The sequence below is a fragment of the Colletes gigas genome, unplaced genomic scaffold (genome assembly GCF_013123115.1).
Source record: "Colletes gigas isolate AHSC1104 unplaced genomic scaffold, ASM1312311v1 Colletes_gigas_Sc00002, whole genome shotgun sequence".
Classification (NCBI taxonomy): Eukaryota; Metazoa; Arthropoda; class Insecta; order Hymenoptera; family Colletidae; genus Colletes; species Colletes gigas.
In genome coordinates, this window is record NW_025106631.1 from 9,385,382 (window position 1) to 9,409,242 (window position 23,861).

Below are 23,861 nucleotides of genomic sequence, written 5' to 3' on the forward strand. Positions count from 1 at the left end.
CGACGGTGAAACTTATAGTACTTAATTTTCTTAAAGTTAGATAATTGATGCTAGTATTGAGCTTGTTTTTAAAGAAAAAGAATAGAAAATTGAAAAGTCCACAGGGTTTGAAAAAAAATTACCTTTAAAAAGTTACTATAAATAAAAATAAAAATTAGAATTTTAGGTTCAGTACCTGGAGAAATATATATGCATAAAGAAGAAAACGAACTGTGCTAAAATTGACTAGTTATAACTCCGTTATTTTTGCGAATTAGACTTTGCAAATGTAAAGATTTTATTTTTGAAATTTACTTTCGATTTACAAGAATAACGAACGATCGATATTTTTCAACTTGTTACACGAGAAGCCCCCCTTAAAGATCAGTTTGCACCGTGGATAACGTCGGTGTCAAGTCAATTGGCTTTTCAAATTTAGTTTTGTAAATACTATGGAAGAATAATTGCTGTTATTTTGACGCCGACGTTACATTTAAGCGCTATTCGGATGCCCCAAAATCGAGCTTTTTCTACGACGAAATGTCGGTAATATCGTCAAGATATCGTTGAGCCGAATAAAAGTAACCGAGAAGAATGCAACGCATTAATTATAGGAAAATTATATAAAATTTATTTCTTTTTGTTACAACTTATCACGGATAACATATTTGCATATTTTGGCTGTGATCAATCCTTGGATAAATACTCTCTTGCTATAATTATATAATTTTCGAAAACTTATGGCACCCTGTGTAATTCCACCTATGGTGTTCAGATGAAACCGATACCCGGAACCCAAACCGTTTCAAACACCCTCGACAATCTCGACTAGAGGTTCGAGGTTCGAGATTCAACTTGATCCTACCTTCGATTCGAAGGAATATATTAAAATGACGAAAAGAAATTTAACACACAAATGGAATATTAACTAAAAAAAGTTTCATACTGCTAATCACCAGTAATAATATTTTGACAATTTATCTAGATACAGATTACAAATAAGCACGTATTTGGACGGATAATCATTAAAAAATACAAAACGTAACATCGAATACGGATTATAATTTTCTATGTAATAAAATACAAACAAAAAGCTCATGTCTCGTTGAAGATGTAATTAAAAAAAAAAAATACACACGCGTGTTGTATTTCTGATATATGATCTGCAACATATATTCAGAAATGTTTGCAAATAGAACGAAATTAAAGTTGAAATATGTACACTAATAGGTTGCCCAATAAGTTCAGAAAGAAATTAATATATTTTAAATAATTGTATTACAATTATTACGTTGCAACCTACCTCATTCGCTTGAATTCACCTTATCGATATCTTTATCGATAGCCATAATTCTAGGCGTTTCGAGCTTCAGCCTCGGCCCAAAATAACAAAATGGCAGAGTCGGGTAAAATGTAACACGATTACGTTTAATCACGCTGCAATCACGCGGTAATTACCGTATATTTGCGGTGTAATCATAATTGTAAATCTTTAAAGCGTGTGACAACTGTCTAATTAACGTGTAATTACCGCGTGATCAAGGCGTGATTACGGTGTAATTACGTGTCACGCTATCGTGACGAATATAATCAATCTACATTTTGCCCCACTCCTGTAATGTGATCCTTCGTTTGAAATTTAAATAATATGGTGTTCAACAATGTCTGCTACAAATGTCTTAAGAATGAATTCACCGGTAAACCTGATCGAAACACAAATTTCCTTTTCCTTCCTTATAGCGGCAAATAGAAATTAAAGGCTGCTTGAATCGTTGTCATCTAGTGCACATTCGTATATACCAGAGTTGGACAAATTTTATTCGCAAACTAAGAAAAATGTTAGATTTCTTTGTAAACGAACTTTCATTTACTTTTTAAGCATTTATCGCATTCTGGCGATCCGCGGGCAAAAGTTAGTTTACGAATAAATGTAATGTTTTTAATTATTATTCCCGAATAAATTTCGTCCAACTTTGATACATGCATGCACATACGCGTGCAAACCAGTATCAAATTATTCTTCATTGTTTATGTAATCTACGAATTTTTTACGTACTCTTTTTTTTTCAGCCATAACAATCGTTCATTTTCCGGTGCACTGTGTGACATTGATTCGTTCCATACTAAAGTAATTGTATGAAAAATGATAAATATATCAACGTTTTATCAACCGGTTCTAAACTTCTCGTTCGGCGTTATAAAGAAGCTTAAACAGTTCCACCGCGTTCCCTTAATGGTATTTAAGAAAATGTGTTAAATTTCAATTACGTGGAAGTATCGAACTCGATTATATTATAATCCAAAGTATTCATACGTACTTTGCGTTAATATTAAAGCTACGTGTAATTATCTTTTTTAAGAAGGAAGAAAAAATATGACGGAAACTATATTTGAATGATAACGTGCTCTAAAAGGAAAGCCCTCTTCCGTAATGTTCCTCATGCATTTGAATTAGTATAGAACAATCAGTTTCACAAACTGTGTAATTGTATTATACATTATAAATATCGTATTTTTTTAAAATAATTTCAATAAGTGAAACTTCGTATACATTTGTACCAATGATTATGGAAGTGGCCTAAGTTTTATTCCGTATTTATATGATGTAGATCAACGTAACGCGGATTAAGCGACAAATTCAATTATTTTTTTTCTGATTTTCTTTTTTTTTACACAGATCGCTTTCGTAATCGTTGGTACGTTTGCGTTCTACGTATATCGTAAACTCGAATTACATGAAATCAGCTGCTAGCTACCTGTATTTCTCAAAAATGTGAAAAAATGACAATTTCTCTACAATATTGCCTATTTTAAAGCACACAGCTTTTTCTCATTCTTATCTTCTCTTTCCTCCTATATTTCTTGCCTCATCTTTCCTCTCTTCTCTTTTCATGTCCTTTTTCACCTTTCCTCTCGAAACAATTATAAATTAAATATATATACGCTATGTTACGACTCGTGGCAGTATTATTCTTTCTTTTACATTATTATTACTCGTTTCTTTTTACAGCAAACCGGACAGTTTGCAAAGCAAATATCATGGGAGCTCGTACCAATCATTTAGTCTGAAAAAAGGAATCGGAGTTTACCTGTACCTTGTTAAACTAGCCCAATTATCCTAAATCGCGATACAAGGATGCGAGTTTCAAGTAATGTCCGACCAAATAGCAATCGTTTACGCGCTTGTACCATGCACAGTCAGTAACTTTAATATTCGAACAGATCGCTATTCTCATTTTCGCTTAATAATCTTGTCTACAATTAAAGCATCTCTTTTTATCCAACTTTCACGTTTGTAGCATAAAATAATGTCTGCTTCAGTGTTCTTCCTTATTGAAAGTAAAATAATCGTTTCTCAATTTTGCCCTTGTTTCTTTGGAAAATATTTGTGAAATATTTTTGAGTTTACGTCCTATCTTTACAATTTGTAAAGTGTTACTGTTTCATATTGAAACATAGTTAATTGATATCACAAACCCCACGAAGTTTCATGTACTAAATATAAATTCGATAAATAACGTTTATAATTTTATTAATCAGACTCGATGCTTTAACGCAATATACTCTTTATTATAAACAAAATTACAAAGAGACAAAGCGATAAATGCGAAGTGTTCGAATTATAAAATTACTCGCCGCGTTTAATCTCGATACCTTTTGCCGCGTGATTAAAATGATTAAAGCTGATTAAGAACAATCGACTACTAAAGATAACAACAGGATACCCTTATTTGCTAGAATTCAAATGGGCTGTAAGAACAGTATTTTCTAGAAAGAAAGTAGCACATTATTCGGATCGAAATGTAAATATAGGAATAAATGATTTTATAAGGTTACAATTTAAGATTCTACCGTATCATTTGGTCATAGTTTGTCAAGTATCGTAATGAAGTAGTAAGAGCATTTAGATGATAATAAGGTAGTATCGTCAAAGAAAGGGAGAGAGGAGAAAGAACCGGAAAAGACTCGAGGTTCCCGTAATGCGATAACAAAACTAGTGGCTCTGAGGTCAGCCTCTCATTAAAATTACTTCGGAAGGATGTCGAGCACAACGACCTAAGATCAACTGGTATCGTCTGGTTGCATCTCTTGATATTCTTCGCTCTCTCGGTGCACAAGGACATGAACGACTGTGGCGGCAGATTGTCGTCTAAGGAGCGCCGGCCTCGAGGGTGGCGCAGTATTCTCTGGACTAGGTTCTGTGACGAGTATGCTTACATCAGTAGATTCGATTGGCAGCGGAGCTGGTTCGGGAGTTGGTTGATGTTTCTTTCGAAGGCTACCGCAACGTCTGCTAAACACTTCTTTGATGTCACGATGTAAGGTGTTGAGGGAGAGTGTGGTAGCGCTCGGTGGGAGAGATCTGCGCTTGGTAGGAAGACTGAGAACTTCTTCGTCAGGATAACTTTCAACGGCATCTTGTCTGCCGAGGGTCGGTCCTGCGATCGATCTACGAATCACAATTATACAAATACAAACGTTCCGTAAACATGTCGGTGCGCAATAAAGCTGGATTGTAAATTGTTCATTTAATTGAAATTGAATTTGTATACAGGATGTTCGCGTATTCGCTAGCATTTTCTCGTTAATAATAGTTTTCTCTGGAACTAATTATCAGATGAAAATTAAAAAATTTTGACATAATTTGTAAATTTTCTGTATGAAGTTGATGTACTAGGTATGCACATTTAAACTAAAATTGTTGAATAATTTTGCTTTGAGACAATATATGCGACATAAAAGAGAAAGGTATCTTACGAATAAACTTCAAAACACAACTTTCTAGGCATATAATGCAAAAGCTAGAAGTACGTTGTCCAATAAAAGAGAAAAAGAAAGACTGGTCATTTGATGATTGAATTAGAATCTTTTGGATTAGCATTGAACGTATCGCGAACGTTTCTCGTTAAAATTGAGCATAAGAAAGAATGCAAACCTGGTGTGTAGATCGGAGGAAGTGGGGCTAGCAACGGAGGAACCGGCAAACGCTTGTTGTTCCGTAGTCGGTGAGGGACGGGATACGGTTAGAGCGGGAGGAAGCAGGTCCTCATGAGTACCGGTGGCGCCGGAGAGCAACAGCAAAGGCAAATTTGGAAAAAGCCATGCCGAGGCGGCACCTAGCTCGCTGAAATCGCTGGCGTCGCTGGTCCTCGAGGACTTGCGGCTACTGGCTCGACTACCTCTATGCACGTGTAGAAAAGCCGATACTTTGCCACTCCATCCACCCCCGCCCCTACCCTCATTCCCAACGCCAGGACTCGATGTTTGCGTCTGCGAATCTACTTCCTGAGCCATTCTTTCGCGTTCCTTCTTCGCTCTGAAAGTAACGGTCCTCGTTAGACGATCCTTGATAGTGTTAGACGCGCTAAAAAGTAAACACGTTCACTCACGCTATGTATTCTCTAATAGTGCTTTGTATCAATCTGGCTGCTTTGTCCTGACGCTTCCACATTCTTGTCGAAGAAACAATCTCGAGTTCTTTGCGAGTTGGAAATTGTTTCTTGAATTTTATGTCCATTTGTTCCTGTAACTTTCGGAAATCCTCGGACTCCTCGACATGCCCGAGAACGTGCTTGACAAGTGAGTGGAGAATGTCCAGACAATGAATCTTATTACCCTTTGCAATAGGAAGATTGAAGCTAACCAACGCCACCATGTTGGGCTTCGATATTCCTAATGGTGGGTCTAGGCTCGCTATGAAATCGCTCAACTGCGAAAAGTTTATAAATTGCGTTGCGTGCGGATCGTACCTAAGAACCATCATAATTTTACTCGTTAGAGAAACATTCTAATTAATACGCAGAGAAAAATGGAATGATATTATAGGACTTTTCAGTAAGAGCGACAGAACTTTCAATCGTTATAGCCATCATGTTCGTTATTCGCTTGTTCGAGTCACGTAACATTAAATTCAAGGATCGAAGCCTTCTAATCCTGATCAATAAAAAAAAATGATCGAATTTAATTCTCAGTCAATAATCGAGCAACCTTTGTACCCAAAAAAGTTACCTCTTGTTTTGTTTAAAATGAAGGCGTGACTGTGACAGTCACTGGTGAGCGTACCCATTCAATAATTTTATCTTTTCTTTCATCGTCTCACTAAGACGATGCAAAGATAAAGCAAAGAGCACCATATTATCTTTTGTAGTTTGCATTTTATTTGAATTCAAGTTTCTGTCACTGTTATTGGAAAACCCGTTATAAACAAGATGAATATAATTCTCACTTGGACCATCGGATGTAGAACATTTCTAAATCGTCTTCTACGATGCCAATTTCTTCCTCCTGATGGGCCTGATTAAAGTTCTCAAGAATAATGGCGATATACATGTTGATAACGATCATGTAACTGATTATGATGAAGGAAGTAAAGTAAGTTATTGCCAAGAGCGGGTATCCGCAATTTCCGTTCAGCTGCCGACTAGTAGGAGTTGGGTCGCAATCGGGTGGTTGCACCATGAGCGATTCCAATACATCGTTCCAACCAGCTGATGTCATTAATCGAAACAGTAATTGCATGCTTCTACCAAAAGTCTCAAAATTTACCTAAAGATAAAGAAAATAGGACGGAAAGTGCGAAAAAGTTGCGATCAGTATATTATGTTTCGGATAGTTGGCAGATAAAAAAAAATAGAACTTTAACGACAGAAGCATTAAACGTTCAAGTAATTCTTAGCGCTCACCATGTCATCGAGTGCACCTTGTTTTTTAACGTGGCCAAAGACCGACATGCCGATGATGGCATAAATAAAAGTAATCAGGGCTAAAAGGGCACCGATGTTGAACAGCGCTGGGAGACTGACGACCAGAGCGAAGAGCAGTTTGCGAATACCTTTTGCAGCTTTTATGAGCCTTAAGATTCTACCGATTCTGAACACTCTCACCACTCGCAGGAGCGTCGGGGACACTGGGAAGTCTACCATAATATCCTCCATTAATATTCCTAGAATTGAAGCCAGCACTAGGAGGAAGTCGAACAAATTCCAGGGCACCGTGAAATAATGATAACGGAGTCCTATTATCTTGACGATCGCTTCTAAGCCAAAAACAGTCGTGAAAAATGCATTGGACACTTCAAGGACGAAGAAAATTGGATGAGGTTGATCGTAATGCTCGATTCCCATTGTCAGCATGTTGAGAAATATCAAAATGAAAATTGCTATTTCGAATCTGGAAATATTGCAGTCGTTGATGGATTAGGTCGCGATCAAAATCGTATGGAGTGTAGGTACATTTAAATAATATTTTTTTTTTTTGTTTAATTATATAATCATTAAATAATATTTACTTAAGTAGACAGAATTTACATTTTTTTTGTAAAGATAGATTATTTGAAAAAATTTACCTGCGCGAATTCGATAGGTCGTAAAACATTGCAAGGATTTGGTTCATTGGACGCTTTATCACCTTTTGTGGCTTTTTACGGCCAAGCTTTTTCATGGCAGTGTAGTAGTGCTTTTGACTTTCGGTCAAAAACATTTCTAACACTCCACCTTCGTACTGAAATAAGGATAAATACGGGAAAAGGACTAAATATTTTGTTACGTGTTAGACGCTACATTAACACGTTCCATGCCACGTGGATCACCGACAGCTTTTATTCAAAGTTAGGCAAATTTTATTCGCGAATAACAAATACAAACTTTAGATCGTTTCGTAAACTAACTTCTACGTACGTTTTATTCATAAATTCATTTATAAATTCGAATCTATCGACGAGTTTTTTAACCCAATATTCAGATCAGCAAAGCCGTGGGCAAAAGTTAGTTTACGAGTGTATTAAACATTTTTATTCGTTATTCAAGAATAAAATATGTCCAACTCTGGTTCTCATTTACCATTTATCTAACAATTTCCCTAAGTGACTACACTGAGATCTTGTATATGTATATCTATAGATACAGGTGTCACGTTATTACATAGACACAAGCGAAAGTCAAGTGGATGTAGTAGGAGTAATTAGGTGGTAATACTCAGCAGCCCTGATTTAGGACGTTAACAACTATCTTATGATTGCCATATAAAAGAACAATGTTTAACCTAACGATGGAGTCTGCCTGCGTTGCAATATTCTATTATCTTATACTCTATTCCGAAAGCATTTAGAATCCTAAATTCATTTTCGTCCCTAGTAGCTTTCTGCCTTCACGTTGAAATGTATTTATAATAGGAATTTTAAAGCCTATGAAGCTTTTTACTCAACATTCCTACGAACTGAACAGAAAAGGTCCCAAGGTATCCAGGAAAGCCCATGCAACTGGAAAAAGCTGTATCTCTAAAACAACTAGAGATTCAACAAAATGGCATAAAGCAAAATTAAACGACATCGAATGATTTTATTCATTTTTATTCTTATTTTTATTTTATCGATGTATTTAAAAAATGCAACTGCGTCCTTTCATTAAATGGAATTTTATAATTTTGAATTTTGGTACTTATAAGGTACTTATGCCTCAAACCTAATAGTTAAACCATTACACTATTTTAAAATTTACTAATATAGCGATTAAGAATAATTATTCTCCCTTTAAAAGAGGATGCAATTGCATTTTTCAGATGCATCGATGCATAGAAGTTAATAAAATTAGGCTCAGTTTGTGCATCATTCGATGCCGTTTAATTTTGCCCCATGACATTTTTTTGTATTTCAAATCGTTTTGAAGATATAACTTTTTTCAGTTGCGTGGTAATACATATTTACGTTTGGCCCTCTTAGGGCCCCTGGTCGGTATTCGCGCCATCGCTTGCGCCTGCGCGTCACCATCTTGAATATACCCTCGGCGCAGTGGCGTCGTTACGCTGTGTCGGTCGAGGAAGTTCGTTATGTGAGAAATTAGTGTGTTCTTTCCCCTATATCATTAACATAACTGATTGTTTAAGTAACGTTTCTTTGTTTTGTATATTAAGTGAGTAATTTCTGTGAATTTCGTTCAAATATCGACACTAGAAGGCCAGGCGGACCAACACGACCCATTGGTAACTTTGCAAAGATACTTACTTGCATACCTATATTTTCTATATAAACGAATATTATAGTCTTGTACTTTCTGATTTTGTTTCTTCGTATGTTTACTTGTAGACGTATCGATTAATTATCGATTTAATTATGTTTTACGATTTATGCCCCTAGATGGACCAAATCATTTTATGGCGGAACCGGTGCAAGGTCAACGACAAACGTGACAACAAATCTTCTAAAAAGTGTAAGAAAACAGTACGTGGTAAGTGTTCCCAGCCTTTCTATTACGGTTTACAAGAAAATATGTAATTCGAATCTAATTTTCCACCTTCCTGTATGTCTCCATTTATTTTGGTAAGAATCTTATGTTTGTCCATCACACACTAATTAATATTCTCATTTTCGAGTTCTAAAATGTTCAGAATGTACGTAGAAAAAAATATCATAAGTAGAGACATTAAAAATGTTTAAAGAGTAATAAGGAACAGAAACATACGTCCAGGTCAAAATGCCTAGGAGGTCCTTCTACTGTTAAAATACATTATTTTGAGTTACTTTTATCCCTCCAGTTCTTGTATCCATTTTTTATGTATTTTATTATTATTAGCATTACAAGATAATTCCGTATTTTGTATAAAAAATATTACTTTTTTGTAGTAAGTATTCAAACGTTCCACCATGAACATTTAAACATTTGATTATATGCTTTATATTTCTCGTTACATTCTTAAATTGTGTAGTAGTTACAATCACACAATTAACTTTAATATTAACATTCTTGTCCTTGATTGGAAAAAAATACTGCAAATATGCTTTGCTTCTAAGAAAACCCTAAAAGAAAGAATTGACTGGGTTAGATTTAGAAATATGTTTCTAACGATTACAAGATACGATCGATCAGGATATTTCGCACAATACATTCCTGCAACATTCTGCCCACTTTTATTGCACTTTACAACACACACCGAACATATCACATAGGAAAACTTATCGTATATTGAGTCAATTAATCATACTGTATCTAAAATGATACATGCTTTGGGACCCCTACAATTGGGTATTATAATGTCAACATATGCAACTAACAGTAGCAAAAAGAAATTCATGCTTCAACTTAAACTCTATTTTGAAACTTCAGAGTTATAAAGTTCTAATAGGTACATATTGTGAAACAGTTCATATTGAAAGTAAACAAATGGATAAAAAATAACTATCCAACATACTAAAATAACATACAAACACACTTGGATAAAAAATACAGTGTGGAAATTACAATGGAACATCATATACACTAACATATACCAACACATAATAACTATGGCATACGTCATTCCACCAAACTACTCCATTTGTTATGCTAAACTTAGAAAATTTATAAAACTGAATAGTAAAAGTTAGACAGGCTTTGACAAAATTCTGAATGCGTTTAAATACTACTTTCTCATTATATCAGAGTGTTTGGATTTAAATGGTCAGACTTGAGGGCTGAAAGTAGGACCATAAAGTTTATTTAGAATATACTGTCCCTTAAAGTTACAAGATTTTGGAACAAATAACATTGAAATATCTGTTTTCATGATCGAAAATTACTAGTAAATTTCTAGTAAATTTGTTTATTAATTCTGTTATCAATAGATATAATGCTTGCCTCTTGGTTGGAGGCATTCTTTTATACCACTAAGTTGAATATAAGTTAAACAGATACATATTCCGACGTTATTTGTTCTTAAGTCTTGTAACTTTAAAACGACAATAAATTCTAAGTACATACTTCCAAAGGAAAAATTCATTTGTTATATGGTCCTACATGCATACTTCAATTCTGGTCATTAAATCTGAAACACATATACGCTTTCATGGAATCCAATTCAGACGAGTGTAATTCAATTACATTATATTTTAATTACTCTGCATTTTAATTACACTGATCATTAAAATAATCAGTAATTGAATTAACTGAAAAGTTTGAACTATGCCATCCAATTAGGGTGCAATTACGGCGTAATTGAAATACATTGTAATTAAGCCGCGTAATCGAAATACAATATAATCGAATTAGCACAATTCTGGTTCGAAACCTACGATAGCCGGATAGGCGATAGTGTAAATCGAGTGTATTTGCTGTGATTATATACCCTTAAGAGCTAATTTGGAAGCGCGGCTAATCGGTGTTCCACCCAACGTGAATCGTAAAGTCACATTGAAATTGTCATGGCACAGAACGTGTTAAGAACAATTTAGCCGAGTATAGTTTCTCAGACGGTTATTCATTCAACGCTTACCTTTTTCTTCAGCATGTTAAAGTTGTCTATAATTACTCCGATAAAGAGATTCAGTGTAAAAAACGAGCCGCAAACAATGAATATCACAAAGTAGAAATATGCACAAATGTTTGCTTCTCTCTGAGGTTGAAGGTCAACACCTCTTGCATCTACTGCGTCCTGCATCACCTCCATCCAGCCTTCGAAGGTGGCTACTTGAAACAGAGCCAGATAAGCTATTCCCACGTGATCAAACGTGATCTTACTATTCTCCCACGAGTAATTCGTCTTCAAGCAATCGTCCTTCGTGTTTATCACCTAAGAAGTTAATGTTAATGCGAATAAATCTTTCGGTTTCGTCGCTACGTTATTCACAAGACTCCACCGCGTCTTTTCTTTTAGCACAACATAGAAAAAAAGGACAAATTTCATCTTACCGATATATCTAATAATTCACCGTTTTCGTCAATGCATTTGAAAAACTTGCCGCCGAAAAATTGTACGCCCATAATAGAAAATATCAGCCAGAACACGAGACAGACGAGGAGCACGTTGAATATACTGGGTATTGCATACATCAACGCGTTCACTACGATCTAATAGAAACAAAAGCGATACTTTCTAGCTTTCAAACTTCCAACCAATCTACTTGCAGCGTACATTCTACAATCAGCTCGGACTCACCCTCATGCCTTGCCATCTCGATATTGCTCTTAATGGTCTCAGTGCCCGCAAAGTTCTTAGCGACCTTAACACTTTTAAGTTCTCGTTCTCTTCTATCAATAGGCTAAATGTTGATACCTGTTTAAGAAAATGAGCATTGCAATTACTAAACGAGTCCATACACCATTTTCTCGTACGAAATGTTTATATGCTGCTGAAATATTACAAGTACATCAGCGCAAATGCGTTTTCGAACTGTTTATCTACGAGTAAAAATTATATTATTATGTTGATGCATACGAAACATTGTTTTCCCCGATCTTTTTATTAACCGACCCTGTAACATCTATTTTGATCTACTCCATCATCGATTGTTTTCAACCATAGAAAAGAGGTGTAAGTATATTGTAAGACATGTACATTGAGCGCTAAAAATGTTTAAAATTAAAACATTAAAATCGTATTATCGATAGTCATGAATACTAGTGTTTGAAGAAAGTTATGCGAATGTTAGAACGGTTGGTTTGTAAAATTCAATGTGATTCTTCGCTTGAAAATTGATCAAGAGGAAGGCCAGAAAGTGTCTTAACAATTTTAAGGGGTATTATTGAAGAGAATTCACTATAAACAAGATAAATAGCGTCTCGATTGAAAGTAAGCCATTCATGCATTGTTTTTCGTTTGGCTCGAGTTGGAAAAACAAATGAAAGCTTAGATGAACGAAGATAACCAGCATGTTACTCAAATGAAACAAGCAAGATCCATTTTTAAAACGTGTCGTTACTTGTGACGAAGAATGAATTTTACACGATAATTGGAAACGATCGGGACAATGGCTCGATGAATGTGAAAAGTCAAAGCACATGCTTCGTCTAAAGAAGATAATGCTAACTGTTTGGTGGGCATTCAAGGGTCTTGTTCATCATCATTTTCTACCATCTGGGTCTGTAATTACTGGGCAGACTCTTACTGTAAAGGAACGGAAGAAATGCATTCAAAATTAATGGAAAAACAACCTGCATTGGTAAACAAATGGAAACCAATCTTGCTGAATCTGGAATATTCAAATTGATTAATCGTTGGACAAAACTGTTTCATTTGTAAAAACAACATTTCATATGCACCAACCTAATAGAAACATTATAGATTGAAAAAAGAAGAAAAACAATCCTGCATATTGCAAAGCACTTGAATTGTATCGTAAGTTGAATAGACAATAAATTCCAACACCGCAAAAATTTTAATTTATATCAGACCATCCATTAAGTTCTGTTGGGATGTTACAACCAGACAGAGGGTAATTCTAAAATAAGTAAAAAGAAAAAAGTAACATTTTTTCGTTTGATGTCTTGCCCTCCAGAAAATCGACATTGCAAATTTATGCGGTATAGTGGACGAAATTTCTATAAGAACACTATTGTTTTGAATAAAGAAAGTCAATTATTTTTATAATATAATTAAGCAATGGTTTGCATAAGGACAGTGTATTAAATTATTACAAAAAAGTAAAAAAATTATAATACTAGTAATTAGTATTTTTGTACGTCTTAATGTATATTGATTCTCTTGATAAAACTCTACATTTTTCTATTAAAAATTCGAAAACAATCATGCTTTGTTAGTTTTGTGTTAAATCTATATAATGATAGATGCTTCTATTGTTAGTTTCTCTCCTGCGATTAAAAATTTGTTCCCATAACATTGTTAAAGACGAATTATTTTAAGGATTAGAAACTTTATGTTTCGGTTTAAGTACTCACGCTTTTTATACTGCGGACAATGCCCCTGGCATTAGCGATGAAACAAAAGCGAATAAATACTACTATTCTTATTCAAATGTTGTACTCACCTCAGTTAATATTCCATGTTTTTGTTTAGAAACTGAGATCTCGCAACAGGGTACGACTTGGACTTGAACGCAAGTAGAAAAAGAGATCGATGGTCAGACGCGATAGCCAAAATTTAATTGTCGCAAAAATGAAGGTTCAAACGAAAAAATATTAATTCATTTCGATTTGCTTTTACACGTAGAATCACTCTATGCCCACTTGTACCTCTATCCTGTATATCAGAACGTTGAAAATGGTATGGAAAATATGCAGAATGCCTAATACAGTGATATGTAATGAAAGATCAATTATATTTTCAAGTTTACAAACGTTAAAATAGATAAGACATAGCTTTAGACTTTTTAGGGTAGAGGACCTCTCTTTAGAATTCTAAATTCCATTGTTTCTTTATTGCTGTCTATTATCTTTATCTCGTTTCAAGATTGGCCATCTGGGTATTCTATTTCCACTTGAGACAGTGGCGAATTTAACGAAGCGAGGATTCCTAACGTAATAAATTCAATAGACACTATAATAGAAGAATACGAAAATCTATTATGACTAAAAAAAAAGTGACGAATCGTCGAACTAGAGAATCGATTTTACATGGGAGAGAAGGGAGTCATCCCTTGTAAAGAAGATATTTTCGAACAAATAAAACGACAGTAGTTATCTTCTGGCCAGAAAAATAAGCTAAATCTCATTTCTGAATAGAACGAGTGTTCTCAAAAATAGGATTTAACTTATTCTTCTGGCTATGCTGTATCTAACAACGATGCTGAAGCATCCCTTCGACATAACTAGAACAAAACAAATTGCTTATTTGTCAATCCCACTGCTGACACCACTATCACTTCCCACCAGAGTTGGGCATCAATCGATTAATTTAATTGGAGTAATCGATCAACGGATGCGATTGAAAATTTAGTCGTCAGAAGTTGGTAGCGATTAATATTAGTCGGTTGATGGAATTAATCGCTCATATTATTATATATTAATTCGTCAATTGACGATCGAAGTAATCGTTAGTTAATACGATTAACGATTGACAAATGAATACCGTTTGATCAGTGAACAATTGACGATTAATATAGTTACAAACTGTGACTGATGTGATTGTCAATCGTTAAATCGATTGCGTTTTGCCTAACACTGCTTCCCACTGCTGACCTGAAAAACCATCACCTTTCCATAATTATTCTTTCCTGAGGGCAAGAGATGGTGCATGAATCTTTTCAGGCCACAGTCTTCTCAGAATTTGATTTCGTTGCTCGATATACGATACCCAGACCAACGTTTACATCAATTCTTAGCGAAGAAGTTAAGTAGTGGGGGCAAGAGGCTGGAGTAGGCCTTCCTGGCAATCAGCCAAGTCGAAAACCCCGACGAAACTGATGTTCTCCTATATCTGGATCATTGCCCCGGCAACAGTCTGGTGCGGAGAATTTCGGTGAAGTTGGCGGGCCTACTCTGGTCAAATCCACTCACCTCACCTCCACGCGGGGCCCCTGGGACCCTGAACCGTCTCGATCGGGTCAGGGTGCGAAAGAGTGAGTGGTCAAAAGAACACATGATGTTTACAGCCCGTGAAGTAGTCGATACAAATTCCTTTTTGCCAACTTTGTCCCAACCTATTCTTCGATGACTCAGAAACGAAGAAAGACGGCTTCTAGTGTTGGTATAATTTATTTAGTTTGTGATCACTATAGTGTACAAGTGCCATGTTCAGGAGAGGGACATTCAGGCAAAAATCAGCCGTCAATAATTATCCGAATGAGATTTTGAAAATATACATTTGTACAGCATTCTTTTGAAGTTGACGAAAAATCCATACACACGTATTTCTAGTATCATATACACACACATCACACTGAAAATTTCAGCTCAAAGACTTCGTTATTGTTCGAGTTATTTAAATTTTAGTGAGAATTATTTACACTACGTTGTATATTGGCATACAGTACATGCTGAATGTAAAAATATTTCGTCGGATCTACTATCCTATGTGAAACGCCTTTCAGTGATTTAGAAGTGTATTTCTATCATTTCTATAATAATTACTATATCGAAGAAACTAAATTAAGAAATATTATTTGGAAACATTAAATACTGCAACGGACTGCAATAGTAATGTTTCTTTGCGAAGTTCTAGTTGTGTTTTTCTAATTCAAGATTGTTCTTCTGGCGATACAATACTTGTTCTTTAACATTCAAGCATGAATATAAGAATGCAAGCATTATCAGAAACTACGATCTCTACATATTCTTGTGCTTCGGAAGAAGAAAAACAAAAACGTTTATTCGTGTACGAAGTGTGTTGACTGTGACCAAATTTCTTATACAGGGTGTTTGGCCACACCTGGGAAAAATTTCAATGAGAGATTTTAGAGGCCAAAATAAGACGAGAATCAAGAATATAAATTTCTTGACTGAGGCTTCGTTAAAAGGTTATTAAAAAATTAAATTAAAAAATTTCAAATAATTCTGAAAAAATTAATTTTCGTTGCGGAGGTCAATTACAACCATTTTTGGTGAATACACATGACCCCGAAATCCTACGCACTCTCGAAAAAAAAATTCAGCAAGGTGGACAAATTTCTCGGCGAAAAAAAAAAATTCAAATCGTTCTGAAAAAATTATTTTTAACTGTGAGGGTCAATTACAAACATTTTTGGTGAATAGACATACCCCTGAAATCCTACGCAGTTCCGAGAAAAAAAATCCTTACCGAAAATCTAATGTCTGACCATATATGACATTTTTCCCTGAAATTTCATACGAATGTTTAGAATATCATAACTTCTGAACGGATTGGACGATTTTAATGTTTCAAAATGCAAACAACGCGTCTTTTGGTGAAGAATATGTAGAAATTTTAAAAATATTCGAAAAGTTGTTCCTTAATCCTGTAAAGTGACAAAAACCCCATAAAGATGGTCCAATTTTCAAACGGCCATAACTCCTATAATAGTGAATTGATTTGATTGAAATTTTTTTCTGAAGTAGAGCTCATGGGTACCCACAAAAAAGTATTAAACAACATTTCTGTACAGCGCCAACCAAATTTATTAAAAATAAATGTTGGTGCCTAAATTTTTTGGCGAAAAAAAAATTTCAAATCGTTCTGAAAAAATTATTTTCGGTTGCAGGGGTCAATTACAATTATTTTTGGTGAATAGACATACCCCCGAAATCCTACGCCCTTTCGAGAAAAAAATTCGTGTAGATCGAACAATTTTTCGTCAAAATTAAAATATTTCAAATTGTTCTGGAAAAATTATTTTTAGCTACAGGGGTCGATTGCAATCATTTTTGGTGAACAGACATACCCCCGAAATTCTACGCATTTTCGAGAAAAAAATTCAGAAATGTGCCTAAATTTTTAGATGAAAAAAAAATTTCAAATCGTTCTGGAAAAATTATGTTCGGTTACGGGGGTCAATTACAATAATTTTTGGTCAATAGACATACCCTCGAAATCCTACGCATTTGCAAGAAAAAAATTCAGTAAGGGCGGAACTTTAAACGTTAATAACTTTGTAACGAATCCTCCATCAACAAATTGGTATTCTTGACTTTCGTCGTATTTTGGTCTCTAGAATCTCCCATTACTATTTTTCCCAGGGGTATCAAAAAATTGAAGTGCGTTGAATGTGACCAGATATCCTATACATTAATATTTAGACTTTGGATTTCTATACAATTGGAGAAGGGGATTAACGAATCAAATTCATTGTATATATTTTAACGTTTGCATTAATTCTAGTTATGGAAGCTGTGAATTTTTGCATGTTGGAGATTCGTAACTGGACTTGTAACAAAATTTGAATTTAATATACAATTTACAAAATTTTTTATGTACATATCGAAAGTAAAAACTAAATTTCATGCTACAAAACACGTACCAAGAGAATTAAAACAAACTTATGAACAACGTATTAGTGATATTAAAATTTTCATAACAATAAAAATTCTAATACCGAGCGAAGTTAAATACAAGTCTGTGCTTATTGATTGTTTCATAAAAAGTATCTTCAGCTATTTTTACAATATGAATAAATATGGTGTTTTGAATTTTTTTTTAAATATTCTGGATTCTCGAGTCTCGCAAACCCTTGAACGTCACGGGCACTAGACAATTGTCTTTTTTTTTATTTAGGTATATAATCTACCACTGCTCAGATTGCAAAACAGTGACAGACTTTTCAATTTATATTGTCATGAAAAGTTGATCCTAAGGAAAGTCCCATACATTTTTTAAAGCCTATAATAAATTTTAAAGCGAAAGGAAACACTACATCTACTATAGGGTTGTCCAAATTGAGTGTCAGATCTTTAAATTGACATAAAACAAATTATTCATTGATATAAAAATGGGCCTTATCACTGAAAATGATTTTCTTCTCAAAATTGACGACTTGTCTAAACTCCAAACAGACGCATGAAATAACTTCTTCCACACTGTTATGAATAGCAATTTCTTTAAATTTATCCACGATTACTTGGACCAAAACTAACAAACTCTAACAGAACTTGAACGTTTGTAATAATTTTTATCAATTTGTACACGTTGCTGTGCAGTGTAACGTTCCATGATGATTTGTTTACGTTTAAGAACGACATCTATGAAACAAAGAATAGTCAAACTATAATAGTGTTATCTATTGAAAGCTCTGACACTTAATCTGGGATAACTCTGTACTACTATTACATAAAGGAAACAGTGGCCGAAATAACGATACGAAAAATGCAATCGACGAAAACGAAAAATTCATGCGGCAACGATAGACGTAATATTCTTTTAACATCACATGCACTCGCATGTGCCTCTGCCCGCACATACACGTAAATACACACACGATCCACATCGATGCTGCTTGTTTGAACTTATGCTTCTACTTACGAAAACGATTATAAAATCCAAGATTGTCCAGAAACTGGTGAAGTATTTGCAGAAACCCAGAGCTAGCCACTTGAGTAGCATCTCGATACTGAAAAGCGCACAGAAGCCAAGATTGGTCCAATAGAGTATTCTCTTCAAAAAAGGATTGTCATCTAGGTAAATGTCTTCGAAACAGAGCGTTATGGAAGATGCAAAAATTAAAAATAAAATCATCCATTCGAATCCGGGCGTGTCGACGACCGATAGAATCATTGTGCGGATTTTTATCCACTTTTTGCCGATAGACGTTGCGACGCATTTATCGATGCAAGTACATCTGCACAAATAATACATAATTACGGTCATTAACTGATCGCGTGTACTCATAATTAGGACACTCGGGCTAAACGTTTGTCAATATTTTTATTGTCGTAGTTTCGTGAGAAGACACATTTTAAAGACTGAATCTTCTACTTCAACATTCCTGTATCGACCTCGAAGATCCTTCTATGCAAGAAAGCAAACGAGAAAACTAAGATGATTTCACTTTGGAAAATGCTTTTTTTAAGTAACTAAAACCACCATGAATTTGAAGATTAATACCTCCATTTTGCAACGACTCCTTTATAAAGTGTAGAATACACACATGACTTTCTTTCACGAAATCACAATATTCCAAACATTGAGAACGTTTACATTCTAGGATATCAGGTGTCCAGAATAGTTTTTGCCTTTTCTTATACGACAAATTCAAGGAACATATTTTTATTTTAAAATGAATTCATTCGACAAAATATAAATTACCTTCTATAACTCTTTTTCTAACAGTTTAGTAACTTATCAATGCCATTTTTATAAAATTCTTTTATTTTACCGGAAAAGACCTAGACACTTTGTTTCTTGTTTCTAGTATGGTTATTCATACTGTTGAGTAAGTGAAAATGTAGCAATACGATAACTTATACTGATTAATTTTCAATTATAGAAATCATTAGAATCGTGACCAACAGAAATTGGCAAGAACCTTTCTGGTCACCTAATACAAGTTTGCCACTCCAAATTAAACCTTTTGTAGATCAAATTCACCTTGTGCGTGACTCAAAAGCAAGGTAGGGTGAAGGTAGATATTATGAAACGAGATGAACCGAATTAGTTCATAAACGTGTGTAGGAAGGTATACTATAACTTCGACATCAAGTGATCAACGATTAACGAGGGAAAAGTATTTTAATGAATCTTACTAATCTATAATTTTACATTTCATTCAGAGAAAACGAGACCAAAAAATTGTCGAATGCATGAGTAGCTGCTAGAAGCAAGCCAGCATTTGAAAGGCGACCAATTGATACTGTTAGTGTTAAATATCTAAGTATTTTATGCTGTTTTTGTTTAACTATTATTCTACTATTACATTGGGTTAACAAAAAGGCTAATATGATCTGCAAAAGGGTTGATTCATAGTGCAAAACCAATGATGTTACGTGAGAACAAGTTAAACATGTCTTACTTTTGATAACACTGTCGTGGAAAGCAGTCTTGCGGTTCTTTTCGCCGATTGCTTCTTCCAAATCCCGGAAACGATCCCATGCCGTCTATGTATTTCCCTTTGCTGTCTCTTCTACCACCGACAGTGAGTTCATCGACGTAGCTAACAAGCGCGTGCCAAGGCCGATTCGGTACGCGATTCTCGTGTTTAAGAAAGTGTTCTTCTTGACGCAACATCGCAGTTTTCTCCTCCACGGGCGCTTTAGTCAAAGATGAATACTTGGTGTTTTCGAAATCCTGACCTTCCTCGGGATTACTTTCCTGCGATTCGGATTGCTTGTCTTTGATGGAGTTGCTGTCGTCAGACTCGTCGTCTTTCAGTTGAGATTGAGCGTACACGGGATCGTACGAAAAAACTGGTTGATTTAAACTCTCCTGGTAGGATCTATTGTAAACGTTGTCTTTTGGAAGGCTGAGCACAGTCTCTTGAATAGCGTACTTAGTCTCGTTGTCGGATCGATCCATCACCCGTCGTACTATCTTCTCCAGATGGTGATCTTTCCCTTTCGTCTTCCCGGTACCTTGGCCCATGCGCGAGCATTTGTTTTTTCGTATTATCGAACGAATACGATCGAACGATCTGGCGAGCTTCGAATCCTCGCCGACTTCCTCTTTCTTTTGTTTCAACTCTTCCGAGTTGAAGCTGTTGAGCAACAAGGCAAGGAAGAGATTCAGTACCATGAAGTTACCCATGACCAAAGCTGGCAGAAATATGGCGAAGCAAGTGCCCGGTCCGTCCTCCTCCTCGGCCCTCATGCAATCCCACAGCGGTTCGATCCATTCGCCGCACAGTATACGAAAGATCATCATGAACGAGTGAAAAAAATCGTTGAAGTTCCATCGTGGCACGGGATCCGGATAGAACTTGTCCAAGGTATAGTCTTTGCTGAATAATTGCATGCCGATCACGGCGAATATATAAATTACAATTACTAAGACTAGGGTGAGGTTCCCGAGAGCGCCGATCGTCGAGATGATTATGCTGAGTAGAACCTTCATCGTCGTCCAGGATTGCGCCAGCTTTAAGACTCGTAAAAGCCGTAGTCCGCGTATCACAGAGAGACCGTCTACCAACTCGAAGGCAAGATCTATTAGAGACGCCGATACTATTATCAAATCGAAATTGTTCCAACCGTTGGCAAAAAAGTCTTTGCTAAGCGCCAATAGCTTCAGCAAACATTCGAAGGTGAAGATACTGGTAAACACTTTATTGCCGATGTTGAGTGCCTGTCGTATCGATTCGCTCATTCCGTGATGCTCCATTGCCAAAAAACCGGTATTCAGGACGATGCAAAGTGTGATTGTCAACTCAAATAGCGGATCTCTCACTACCTAGATATGGACCACTCGTCAATCGAGAGTCGAGCATTTTACCCTTTCGCGCGCGCTACACTTCCGAAACAAAAAGATAACACTCTCGTACTGTCTTTAATTTCTCAGGTTGCAAGTACGATAATTTGACAATCTTTATCAATACGTGAACACTAGCTCCTGCAAATATGAAAATTACCCCGATTTCGTCTTCGGTAGTTCTCAACTCCCCCACGGATTCCTTTTGGCAGTCTAATGGAGCTTATGAACGTTTCCTGTGCTATGTTCTTCGGAGTAACTTTTTTAAATGCCAGGTGTTTGCAAAATTTCTTTCTTAAAAAGATATTGAGAATTTTTTTATTATTTTCTTTTAAGGTGTCTAAGTATGCTATCATTTTGTCTCTACATATCTATGCGTTTTGTATTTCTTGACTTTACTGAAATCAGGATAATTTTAATATTCGTACAATTTATTGTTCACGTATTCATGAAAATTTTCAAGTTGTCATGATCGTAGCCTGAAAGATGAAAAATGGCACGTGCGCGCCGAAAGCTTTTTATCAAGGATCCGTGTGTTTAGATTCATTATTCGTTAATGTTCGCGAGCTTCTCTATAAATGCAACGAATATCAAACCCGTTGCGGAAACTTCGCGTTTTCCTTTCGCGTACGCTTTTCTCTCGACGATACTTTCTCACTTCTCTTTGTATACTTACCTTGTACAGGGAATTTTGAAATCTCAACCAGCCCTCGTAATCTACGCAACACTGTATGCACTTTTCACAGTTCCTATCCGGAAGATCATCTGCGGACAAGTAAATCCGTAATAACGCGTTACGTCTGTATCATTTGCTCGGTTACAGTGACTGAAACATTACTGTTTTACCTAAAATAACAATGTGCGATAAATATTCTGGCGGCAGGGTGTACATTTGTTTCTTCGTTTTAACGCCGTTGCATTTAAGCACTCTAATTTCTCGAGTGGTCCCACTACCCAAGGAAACAGGAACGTTGATGGACGCTCGAAGATATCCGGAACGCGTTGTTATTGACTTTTCTCGTTCGCTATCGATATCTGCCTCGGTATCGATACCGTTTCTCACTGTGACTCTGCTATTAGGCTCGACGCCAATATCCGTATTATTGCTGATGGCCGTTTTTTCTTGCCAATCGGACCTCGATTCTTTGGTATCCCGTTTGTCGTGCTCGTCCATGGACGCGACGTCGTCGCCATCGTGGTCGTCAACCACTCCCGAGTCGTCTAACGATGACTGTTGATTACTGTTATTACTTGCCTGTCTAGAATGAAGCATTCCACGATTTGGCGCCAGTCTATGGACCGTGTTATTCTCTACTGTTCGGGGACTGACATTTTGTAGACATAAGTGAGATGGTCGAACGTTCGAATGCCTCGGGCTTGGACTTGGGCTCGGCGTCACCGATCTAACGCGTGAAATGTCAAAAGAATTCTGGAAGATCTTTCTCTTTATCGAAATAGTAATACACGGTTAACTTCTCACGATTCACGCCCCCCCTGATAAAACCTAACTTAGAGTACAAAAATTTTTAACCAACTTAACATACATGATATTAATATATATAACTCGTTTATAGTTTTTGCGACACTATTAATTGCTTGCACATTACAAGACGTTCATTTGAAAACTTTACGTCTGAATATCTCGAAAACAACGTACTTTCAGGGGAAATATTAAATACAAAGCCTCTTTAGTTTCGAGGGGAAAACACGACTATCCTATTATTTTTTATTTATAGAAGTTTATATGGTAAATAATAAAAAGCTTCATGTTCATAAGAACGTCTAAAAAATTCTAATTTATGGATTAGCAAAATATGTAGGTACACATCATGCAATATTGCATACATTAAGTCAATTAAAAATAGTCGAATGTATGTCGTGTTTAGACTTATTTTAATCAGAAGAACTGAAAAATTCTCTTTGTCAAGCAATGTTCGAGTTCAGTTCTACGAAAGATACATTACTCTGCACGCGTAATTGGCACTGTTGGGCCCCAAATCTTCTGACAATTAACCGTGCATTACTGTATTTCTTTTATAATTTTAAATACTTACCTGCTTGGAATAGAGCCACTTTTTTCTTGCCCCGCTGCGCCAGATCCAGCATTACTTCTTCCGCGTCTTCTTCTTCGCGTTTTTTTACGCGTATAACTGCTCAGGAGGACCCCTTTCCTCGCATCTAATTTCCTCTGCTTCTCTTTGGCAAGAGTCTTAACGTTGATTTTTGTCGGGTCGAAACTAAACGTCGAGTCTTCGCGATGGTCGGTTAAATCTTTCCTACGTTCCTACAGATTCGAAACAAGCTCAAAATAGCAGGAAAATATTAACGGTTACAGGCTAATGTTGGGCAAATTTTATTCACGAATAACGAATAAAAATGTTAGATTCGCTCGT

At 35.8% G+C, this 23,861-nt stretch overlaps 1 protein-coding gene across 3 annotated transcripts in view; it reads right to left on the minus strand.

The window, feature by feature from the left end:
• Positions 1-231: 231 nt before the first annotated feature.
• LOC122402125 (sodium channel protein 60E-like) overlaps positions 232-23,861 on the minus strand; it is a 34,607-nt gene continuing 10,977 nt past the window's right edge. For 2 of the 3 annotated variants that reach the window (XM_043404686.1, XM_043404703.1), the window contains exons 8-21: positions 23,523-23,752; positions 22,315-22,871; positions 22,145-22,233; positions 20,081-21,450; positions 18,595-18,910; positions 11,884-12,000; positions 11,637-11,795; positions 11,221-11,517; positions 7,325-7,479; positions 6,663-7,149; positions 6,206-6,525; positions 5,370-5,729; positions 4,916-5,296; positions 232-4,429 (exon numbers count right to left, since the gene is read on the minus strand). In XM_043404686.1, the coding sequence (XP_043260621.1) occupies positions 4,042-4,429; positions 4,916-5,296; positions 5,370-5,729; positions 6,206-6,525; positions 6,663-7,149; positions 7,325-7,479; positions 11,221-11,517; positions 11,637-11,795; positions 11,884-12,000; positions 18,595-18,910; positions 20,081-21,450; positions 22,145-22,233; positions 22,315-22,871; positions 23,523-23,752 (5,226 nt within the window). In that variant the 3' untranslated portion in view covers positions 232-4,041. The remainder of the gene's footprint in view (positions 4,430-4,915; positions 5,297-5,369; positions 5,730-6,205; positions 6,526-6,662; positions 7,150-7,324; positions 7,480-11,220; positions 11,518-11,636; positions 11,796-11,883; positions 12,001-18,594; positions 18,911-20,080; positions 21,451-22,144; positions 22,234-22,314; positions 22,872-23,522; positions 23,753-23,861) is intronic. The other variant, XM_043404695.1, reaches the window with a different exon arrangement.